This window comes from Sylvia atricapilla, chromosome 20 (genome assembly GCF_009819655.1).
Source record: "Sylvia atricapilla isolate bSylAtr1 chromosome 20, bSylAtr1.pri, whole genome shotgun sequence".
Taxonomy (NCBI): Eukaryota; Metazoa; Chordata; class Aves; order Passeriformes; family Sylviidae; genus Sylvia; species Sylvia atricapilla.
In genome coordinates, this window is record NC_089159.1 from 5,662,857 (window position 1) to 5,672,989 (window position 10,133).

General features: G+C 52.5%; 2 protein-coding genes across 2 annotated transcripts; both read left to right on the top strand.

Moving 5' to 3' along the window:
• The first annotated feature begins 5,368 nt into the window (after positions 1-5,368).
• LOC136370321 (C-C motif chemokine 3-like) lies at positions 5,369-6,242 on the top strand. Its single transcript, XM_066333695.1, has 3 exons — positions 5,369-5,572; positions 5,671-5,905; positions 6,009-6,242. Exons 1-3 carry the CDS (start codon positions 5,500-5,502, stop codon positions 6,100-6,102), a joined length of 402 nt encoding a protein of 133 aa, XP_066189792.1. The 5' UTR covers positions 5,369-5,499; the 3' UTR covers positions 6,103-6,242.
• A 2,021-nt stretch (positions 6,243-8,263) lies between these two features.
• Positions 8,264-8,966, top strand: LOC136370296 (C-C motif chemokine 3-like). Its single transcript, XM_066333671.1, has 3 exons — positions 8,264-8,379; positions 8,604-8,712; positions 8,816-8,966. Exons 1-3 carry the CDS (start codon positions 8,307-8,309, stop codon positions 8,907-8,909), a joined length of 276 nt encoding a protein of 91 aa, XP_066189768.1. The 5' UTR covers positions 8,264-8,306; the 3' UTR covers positions 8,910-8,966.
• The last annotated feature ends 1,167 nt before the right edge of the window (positions 8,967-10,133 follow it).

Genomic DNA, 10,133 nt, shown 5'->3' on the forward strand with positions numbered 1-10,133 from the left:
GTCAAGTCCACCCATTAACCCAGCAGCAAACCCACATCCCCAAGTGACACATCTCTGTGTCACATCTCCAGGAGTGGGGATCCTGCTCCAAATGCCACAATCACCCCGAGCATTCTGACTCAGAGACAGAGCCCACACAGAGGTGCCAGATGATGAAAACATCGATGACTTGGAGATGGCAGTGGTGCCTTGAGAAGGCTGACCTGGAACAGACACTGGGCAGAGCCAGAGAATAAAGGAGATATTTATTAAAGGGCTTTTAAGGATCCATCTTGGGCAGGACAAGAGCCTGACCAGGGCTACACCCAAGGTGAACCAAAAATGGTCACAAAATGGACACAAAATAGTCACAAAATGGTCACAAAATGGCTGCCTGGTCACGAGGTCTCACACTTCTATAAGTTTTGGTCCATTTGCATATTGGGGTTGAATTGTCCCATTCCAGCTCCAGGCTGTGAGGTCCCATCCTTGTTCCTCCCTCCAGCCCACCCTTGGTTGTGCTTTGGGGCTGAAAGTTGTCCTTGGTGTGCAGCAGGAGAAGGATTTGTTTTGTGTCCCTGCTGTGTGCAGAGCTGGGTGACACTGACTGTGAGCTCAGAGCTGCACCCCTGGGCAGCACAGAGCCTGGAAATATGAAAGCTCAAGCTGAAGGCATCACCAGATTGCCAAGGCTGGGGCTGAGGGCCACCAGCTCAGTGTCCCTGTGGCCCTTGCAGTGCTGAGGGGCAGGAGGGTGGCAGGCACGTGTGGCTGGACAGAATCCCCCACTAAACCCTTCGGGATTTTCTGGAGTGCCAGGTGTGCTGCAGCCTCCTGCCTGGGAGAGGTTGTTCTTTTCCTCACCATTCTTCCTCTCAGTCCGGTGCAAAAGCCACTCTGATGCAGAACCACAGATAACCTGTCCTGGGCTGAGGGTTTTACCATAGGATCCTCAGAGAGGGAAGGAACATTTGGAAATCTGAATTACAAATCCACCAGCGGGGCCTGGTGTAGGAACTGTGCTTTGAATGCAGAATTTCTCCCACAAAACCACACACACGAGGCTGAGGGACAGCTCATGAGCCTGCCCTGTGTCCTCCTCGAGGAACCAAGGACCCCTTTGCATAATTTTTATCAATGAGTGTCATTTCCCAGAGGGATGTTGCATAACCCCAGTGGCTTCCTCTGCCCTTGCACGGGATCGAGGTGCTGGCACTGACTTTCATTTCTTTCATTTCTGCCTTGGGCTGGAGCCTGGGGAAGGCAGAAGTTGCTTTGATCGCTTTGGCGCTGCAAAGCTTGGAGCCCCTCTCCTGAAAGCGGTGCCCAGAGCTCCCCTCTGCCTCAGGGTCAGCAGCTGGCCTTGTTTATCCTCGTGGAGCCCTTCCAGCTCAAGAATATCCTGTGATTCTCCTCTTGTCCCTTATTTCTGGGCCCTAAGGGAGAGGTTCCTCACCCCGGGACTGAGCAAATTTGGGGTCTGCTCTGGCCCCACACTGTCCCTGCTGCTCCTGGCTGCTCCCCCTTGTCCTACCCTCACTCAGGGATGGTCCCTCTGACAGTCTCAGGGGCTGAGGGGGTCTTAGACCTAATTTCCTTTATTTAATTCCCTTAATTCCCTCCTTTTCTTTGGGGTACCCATGCAAGGCAGTGCCAAAATAATCAGATTATGCCAGCCCAGTGCCACGTTTGCTCTCCCACTCCCCGTGAATTTGTGCTGGTGTGAGGTGGCCACAGCCTGGCTCAGGAGGAATTCATGGGGATCTTTGTAGCCTTTTTGTCTTGGCTGCACCTGCCTCAGCTGCCTCTTCCTTCCTTTTTCATTGTCTTTTCTCTCCTGGGTGCATAAAATTTTGGTGGTGCTGAATACTCGACGATAACCAGACAAGCCAAACAGAAGCTGCATCTTTGGCTCTTTACTCCCCTCCCTAACTAATGGGCTTTTTCTTCCTTTAGTTTTTGAAATCTGCACTTGTAAAGCTGAACTTTCTCTTTCCCTTTGTCTCATCAAATTTGTGTTCCTCTGCTGGACCCAAACGTCACCTGCTCACGGAGCTCTTCCCTGGCAGGAGAAACAAAACCACGAGTCATTTCCTTACTTTCCCTTTGTATCAGTTCCTTGTATCTAATTCCTTGAACAGAATTAAACACCAGGCTCCCTGCTCCTGCTGAGCTGCACTTTTGTGCAATTCTCCGCAATATCCCCGATTCCAGTCACAATGGAAAGTATTTCATCAGCATCCAGTCAGAAGTCCCATCCGGCCCTCAGCTGAATGGAGAACTGAAAGCTTGGCCAGTCGCTTCTGCAGCAAAGAGGAAATGTGGGGTTTTTGCCCTTTCCATCAGAAATAATCTATTAATTGTGAGATTTTCCTGCTAGATGACAACTCATCCTCTGGAAAATGCAGTGCCTGCAGTGCCCTGGTCTCAGTTTCCAGGGGTTTCTGGCTGTGGGATATTCCTCACCAAGCTCCTGGTGTTTGTTGTTCCCCAGTGCTGCTCTCTCACCCATCCTGCTCCTTTTCCCTCTGTTTGGGCACCCACCAAGCCAAACTCAGCTCATCCCTGGCTCTCTCCATAAAAAAATCCCAGCCCAGGATTTGGACAGCTCAGGATCTCCTTCCTGTGGTTAACCCAGACAGCAATTCCTGGTTTCCTTTATCCTGCCTGTCCCCACTTCTCCCGCAGGCACAAACAGAGCTGGCCCAGGTGAGGGCAGGAGAGGTGCCAGAATTCCAGGGGTGGCTGGAGGGCAGAGGTGTGGGGACATCTCTGTAGGACATGTGGGGTTTACAGGCAGAGAGGGACATGAAAACACAAAAAAACTTCATAGAAACACAAAAAACTTCATGGAAACACAAAAAAACTCCATGAAAACACAAAAAACTTCATGGAAACACAAAAAACTTCATGGAAACACAAAAAAACTCCATGAAAACACAAAAAGAAATCCACTGACTGGCCCTGAACTTGGGATTCCTCTGCACACAGAGGATGCTTTGAGCTCTAGAGAAAACCTCTTGGCGTCTCTGCAATCAGTAGGGCAGAAAAACAGAATAAACTCATGCAGTGCATTACTCTGAGGAATTGAGTCCCTTCCTTCTGCCTTTGTGGATCCAGGGACACGTGGCAGGCAGGAACATTTACAGCAGGTGAATTTTCCAAACCTTCCTGAACCACCACAGATGGAGATCTTGGTTATGGTTAAACCCAAAGGATTTATTAATTTATTCCTTTGTAGCCCCTGTGCAGAGAGTGGCTGAAACAGGACGAGCTGAAAGTTGGGAGCTGGAGAAAGAGCTGGAACAGCTGGAACATCTGGAGCTGTTCTTCCACCACCCCAAGGCCAGATCAGCACTGCCTGAGCAGCTCCAGGAGATGATTTGCACCCATTCCCACCTCTGTCCCACAGATGGTCACACCAGGCAGGACCTGGTGGCTGAGGAGCTTTTCTGGACAGGACACAGGGCTGGCAGCAGCAGGCACTGCCATGGCTCAGCATTTTGGGCACTTGGACTTTTCCCTTGAATCAGTCAGGGATTAGTCATGCCCAAGGCAGGGTCAGCAGCCAGGCCAGGGGAAGCTGAGGTTTGCACAGTCATGGTGGCAGCATCAGGGAAAGGCTGGAAAAAAGAAAAAAAAAATGCAGGAAGGAGTCATTTTGGCATTGGTTCTGTCTGGGTGTGCAGCAGAGTGGGGGGTGTTTGGGAATTACTCTCTGGCATTGCAAATACTGCCCTTTCTCAGTCACTCTCCACGTTCCTGGAGATTTTATCTGCACTGAGCTGATCCCTGTAGGTGCCAGCAGCATCCTCTCCTCCCTCTGCCTCCTACTGTTAATGCTCTCCCTGACAGAGGGGGTTTTGCTTTCTGGGGCAAAATCAGAAGAGATTAAATTGGATTAGATGATCCTGCTCATGAAGATGTGGGCAAGCAGCTATTGCAACAACTTGAGCATTGAGAGGCTGCAGCCAAAACCAAAACTCTTTGGTGTAAATTCTGCCAGGGGTGAGGGAAGGTGACAGGCAGGCTGCAGCCAGAAATGAAACCCTTAGAGAGGTGTAAATTCAGCCACGGGACAGGGAGGGTGACAGGGCTAATGCCTTGGGAAGGCTGAGCTGGAACAGAGACTGCACAGAGCCAGAGAATAAAGGAGATATTTATTGAAAGGCCTCAAGGATACACCTTGGGCAGGACAAGAGCCTGAGCAGGGCTACACCCAAAATGGTCACAAAAATGGACAAATGGCCACAAGATCTTACACTTTTAAAAGTTTTGGTCCATTTGCATCTTGGGGTTTAATTGTCCAATTACAGCTCCAGGTTGTGAGGTCTCAGCCTTGTTTCGCCCTGCAGTCCACCCTTGTTTCTGAAAAGCATGAAAGCTCAAACTTAAGACATCAGAGGGCTGTGGAGCAGCTCTGGAGGTGGCATAGCCCAGCTCAGGAGCCCTGCCATGGACAGCCCCAGCCACTGCTGCTGGCAGAAAACCAGTGCCAGGAGACAGATGCCAACTTCTCCCTGGGTTTGCCACAAATGCCACTTCTCACCCTGCTCCACCACCACAACCACTGCACATCTCCACTGGTAACACCAACTCCTGCTTGGACAGGGAAAAGCACGAGGGAGTGAGGTTGTGTTGAGCTAGAAGTCACTGTGGGTCTCACATTTGTCCCTTTTTGCTGGTGATTGGTCAAAAGAACAATTTCCTTACTGGAAGCCCTGCGGAGACACGGAGTCCCTGCAGGTGCAGGGTCTGGCCTCTGGTGCCCTGATCCAGGCCAGCAGCCTGCCCTGATCCCTTCAGCTTGAGCTTTCATATTTCCAGGCTCTGCGCTGCCCAGGGGTGCAGCTCTGAGCTCACAGTCAGTGTCACCCAGCTCTGCACACAGCAGGGACACAAAACAAATCCTTCTCCTGCTGCACACCAAGGACAACTTTCAGCCCAAAACCACAAACAAGGGTGGGCTGGAGGGAGGAACAAGGATGGGACCTCACAGCCTGCAGCTGGAATGGGACAATCAAACCCCAATACGCAAAAGGACCAAAACTTATAGAAGTCTGACTGACTGTCCATTTTGTGACCATTTTGTGACCATTTCGTGACCATTTTAGGTGTAGCCCTGGCCAGGCTCTTGTCCTGCCCAAGGTGTCTCCTCAAGGCTTGTAATAAATATCTGCTTTATCCTCTGGCTCTGCCCAGTCTGTGTTCCAGCTCAGCCTTCCCAAGGCATCACCCTGGCACACTTTGGGACCCCCAGGCACCCGCAGAGCCTCTGCAAAGCCACGGCCCCGTGGCCGGCGCTTCCCCTTCCGCGGTTTCCTCGCCTTTTCCAGCTCAGCGAAACTGGCCCATCCTGACATAATTTCCTCAGTATGATGTTCTCACTTTTTTTCTTTGAAACCCTGGACCCACCCCTGGCACGGGGATAAAAGGGGAGCACGGCCCCAGGGGCCACAGAGAGATTCCTGCAGCCTCCCCAGCTCCAGCTCCAGGCACAGAGCCCTCGCCTACAGCACCATGAAGGTCCTGGCAGCCACCCTGGTCACTCTGCTCCTGCTGGCCACCTGCTCCCCCTCTGAGGGTCACCTCGGTGAGTCCAGCACGGCTGTGTCCTCCCTGCAGAGCCCCAGCCCTGGCAGGGTGGCTGTGGGGAGGGCTGGGGGTCACTGTGGGATCGCAGCTTTGGAGATGAGGGGCTCCTGGAGGGGTCCTGCCAGGGGATGTGGCACCAGATGGCAAATCCCTGGAGGGAGCCGAGGCTGTGCCGCAGCTGGGGACTCACCAGGGCCGTGTGTCTGTCCCCTGCCCTCACAGATGGCGTCCCAACCTCCTGCTGCTTCAGCTACCACAGGCAGCCCATCCCTCAGAGCCGCGTCAGGTCCGTTGTCGAAACCAGCAGCTCCTGCAGGCAGCCGGGTGTGATGTGAGTACCCAGGGGACACACAGGGGACACTCGAGGTGCTGCTGGTGGCACTCAGATCCCAGTGCCCCAGCCCAGCAGCTCAAGGCAGGTTTTGTCCCTGCAGAGTGACCAATAAGAAGAACAGGACGGTGTGTGCAGATCCACAGGCAGCGTGGGTGAAGCAGCTCCTGAAGCACTTCCAGAGCCAAGGAAACTGAGCCTTCGCTGCTGACAGCCACCATCCCTCCCCTGCACGGCTCCCAGCCTCCAGCACAGCAGAGAGGATCTGACCCCCTGCCTTCTCAACATGGAAAATTATTTTATTTAACTTATTTAAGTTAAACTATATATTCTTCTTTTTTTTTTTCTAAGCAAAAAAATTATTTAAACTATGTCTGAATAATACACTACAATAAAGATAATGTCAATTATATCTGTGTGTCTGTTTGTCAGTTTTGATGCCTCCTGGCACCAAGGTGGGAGAAGGGACCACAGGGACCCCTGGGTTTGCTGTTCCCCGGCCTCTGGCGCCACCCAGTTTGTCCCCACATGTGACACCAGTGTCTCACCTGGGGCTGCCAGTGGTGGCTCTTGTTTGGGGAATGTCCTGGCAGCAGCTGTGGTGCCGTGGGAGAGTTGGGGTATGGATGGGATGGAACATCCTTTGGTCCATCCATCCACAGATTCCGTCTATGGGATGGAAAACCCCTTGATCAGCCTGGATCTCTGCCTCCTGCTGTTAATGCTCTCCCTGACAGAGGGGGTTTTGCTTTCTGGGGCAAAATCATAAGAGATTAAATTGGATTAGATGATCCTGCTCATGAAGATGTGGGCAAGCAGCTATTGCAACAACTTGAGCGTTGAGAGGCTGCAGCCAAAACCAAACCTCTTTGGTGTAAATTCTGCCAGGGGTGAGGGAAGGTGACAGGCAGGCTGCAGCCAGAAATGAAACCCTTAGAGAGGTGTAAATTCAGCCACGGGACAGGGAGGGTGACAGGGCTAATGCCTTGGGAAGGCTGAGCTGGAACAGAGACTGCACAGAGCCAGAGAATAAAGGAGATATTTATTGAAAGGCCTCGAGGATACACCTTGGGCAGGACAAGAGCCTGAGCAGGGCTACACCCAAAATGGTCACCAAAATGGACAAATGGCCACAAGATCTTACACTTTTAAAAGTTTTGGTCCATTTGCATCTTGAGGTTTAATTGAACAATTACAGCTCCAGGTTGTGAGGTCTCAGCCTTGTTTCGCCCAGCAGTCCACCCTTGTTTCTGAAAAACATGAAAGCTCAAACTTAAGACATCAGAGGGCTGTGGAGCAGCTCTGGGGGTGGCATAGCCCAGCTCAGGAGCCCTGCCATGGACATCCCCAGCCACTGCTGCTGGCAGAAAACCAGTGCCAGGAGACAGATGCCAACTTCTCCCTGGGTTTGTCACAAATGCCACTTCTCACCCTGCTCCACCACCACAACCACTGCACATCTCCACTGGTAACACCAACTCCTGCTTGGACAGGGAAAAGCACGAGGGAGTGAGGTTGTGTTGAGCTAGAAGTCACTGCGGGTCTCACATTTGTCCCTTTTTGCTGGTGATTGGTCAAAAGAACAATTTCCTTACTGGAAGCCCTGCGGAGACACGGAGTCCCTGCAGGTGCAGGGTCTGGCCTCTGGTGCCCTGATCCAGGCCAGCAGCCTGCCCTGATCCCTTCAGCTTGAGCTTTCATATTTCCAGCTTCTGCGCTGCCCAGGGGTGCAGCTCTGAGCTCACAGTCAGTGTCACTCAGCTCTGCACACAGCAGGGACACAAAACAAATCCTTCTCCTGCTGCACACCAAGGACAACTTTCAGCCCCAAAGCACAAACAAGGGTGGGCTGGAGGGAGGAACAAGGATGGGACCTCACAGCCTGCAGCTGGAATGGGATAATTAAACCCCAATACGCAAAAGGACCAAAACTTATAGAAGTGTGAGACCTCGTGACCGACTGTCCATTTTGTGACCATTTTGTGACCATTTTAGGTGTAGCCCTGGCCAGGCTCTTGTCCTGCCCAAGGTGTCTCCTCAAGGCTTGTAATAAATATCTGCTTTATCCTCTGGCTCTGCCCAGTCTGTGTTCCAGCTCAGCCTTCCCAAGGCATCACCCTGGCACACTTTGGGACCCCCAGGCACCCGCAGAGCCTCTGCAAAGCCACGGCCCCGTGGCCGGCGCTTCCCCTTCCGCGGTTTCCTCGCCTTTTCCAGCTCAGCGAAACTGGCCCATCCTGACATAATTTCCTCAGTATGATGTTCTCACTTTTTTTCTTTGAAACCCTGGACCCACCCCTGGCACGGGGATAAAAGGGGAGCACGGCCCCAGGGGCCACAGAGAGATTCCTGCAGCCTCCCCAGCTCCAGCTCCAGGCACAGAGCCCTCGCCTACAGCACCATGAAGGTCCTGGCAGCCACGCTGGTCACTCTGCTCCTGCTGGCCACCTGCTCCCCCTCTGAGGGTCACCTCGGTGAGTCCAGCACGGCTGTGTCCTCCCTGCAGAGCCCCAGCCCTGGCAGGGTGGCTGTGGGGAGGGCTGGGGGTCACTGTGGGATCGCAGCTTTGGAGATGAGGGGCTCCTGGAGGGGTCCTGCCAGGGGATGTGGCACCAGATGGCAAATCCCTGGAGGGGGCCGGGGCTGTGCCGCAGCTGGGGACTCACCAGGGCCGTGTGTCTGTCCCCTGCCCTCACAGATGGCGTCCCAACCTCCTGCTGCTTCAGCTACCACAGGCAGCCCATCCCTCAGAGCCGCGTCAGGTCCGTTGTCGAAACCAGCAGCTCCTGCAGCCAGCCGGGTGTGATGTGAGTACCCCGGGGACACACAGGGGACACTCGAGGTGCTGCTGGTAGCACTCAGATCCCAGTGGCCCAGCCCAGCAGCTCAAGGCAGGTTTTGTCCCGGCAGAGTGACCAATAAGAAGAACAGGACGGTGTGTGCAGATCCACAGGCAGCGTGGGTGAAGCAGCTCCTGAAGCACTTCCAGAGCCAAGGAAACTGAGCCTTCGCTGCTGACAGCCACCATCCCTCCCCTGCACGGCTCCCAGCCTCCAGCACAGCAGAGGGGATCTGACCCCCTGCCTTCTCAACATGGAAAATTATTTTATTTAACTTATTTAAGTTAAACTAAATATTCTTTTTTTTTGTTTTCTAAGCAAAAAAATTATTTAAACTATGTCTGAATAATACACTACAATAAAGATAATGTCAATTATATCTGTGTGTCTGTTCGTTAGTTTTGATGCCTCCTGGCACCAAGGTGGGAGAAGGGACCACAGGGACCCCTGGGTTTGCTGTTCCCCAGCCTCTGGCGCCACCCAGTTTGTCCCCACATGTGACACCAGTGTCTCACCTGGGGCTGCCAGTGGTGGCTCTTGTTTGGGGAATGTCCTGGCAGCAGCTGTGGTGCCGTGGGAGAGTTGGGGTATGGATGGGATGGAACATCCTTTGGTCCATCCATCCACAGATTCCACCTAGGGGATGGAAAACCCTTTGATCAGCTTGGATCACCTCCGCTGATTCTGCCCCCTCACAGCAGCTCCTGAGCCCTCGAGGAAGGAACACACCACTTAGGAACAACTGAAATATCAGACGGCTATCAACATTATTCTCATGCCCAATCCATCACCAATTATCTACAATAAAATAAAATAAAATAAAATAAAGCTGCAGATCCTTCCCCAGCTCCATTGTCCCACACCACTGGTGACACCAGCAGCCAGTTTGTCCCCCACCCATCCAGGCCCCAAAGTTTTGTGCCACCCAACCCTTCATTAACAGGCACATTGATATAACTGGAACTATTTTCGGTTTAAATTATTATCCTGAGCTATTTTAAATACCACACCTTATAGCTGCCTTTTGTGAGTTCAGAGATATTTGTGCTGAAGGAAAGGCAGCAGATTTCACTCATCTGGGCTTCAGGAAGACACTTGAATTAAGGCCAGATAGTAAATCATGAGCAAAGGCAGAGAAGATGTGACTGGCATACGAAAAGGAAATTTGGTCAAGAGCTGCCTGGAAGGAGAATGGTAATTGCTCCAGCTGAAAGGGGCTGTGTCACACTGAGAGGGGCTTGCCCACACAGTTCCTTGAGTTTCTGCCTCAAAAAATATCCTGCCTGACATTTGCATTAATGACCTTGGCACACAAAGCAGGAGAAGGCAGAGGAAATGTGCTGATGAGGCAAAATGAGATGGGATCATCAATCCAGGACATCACACAA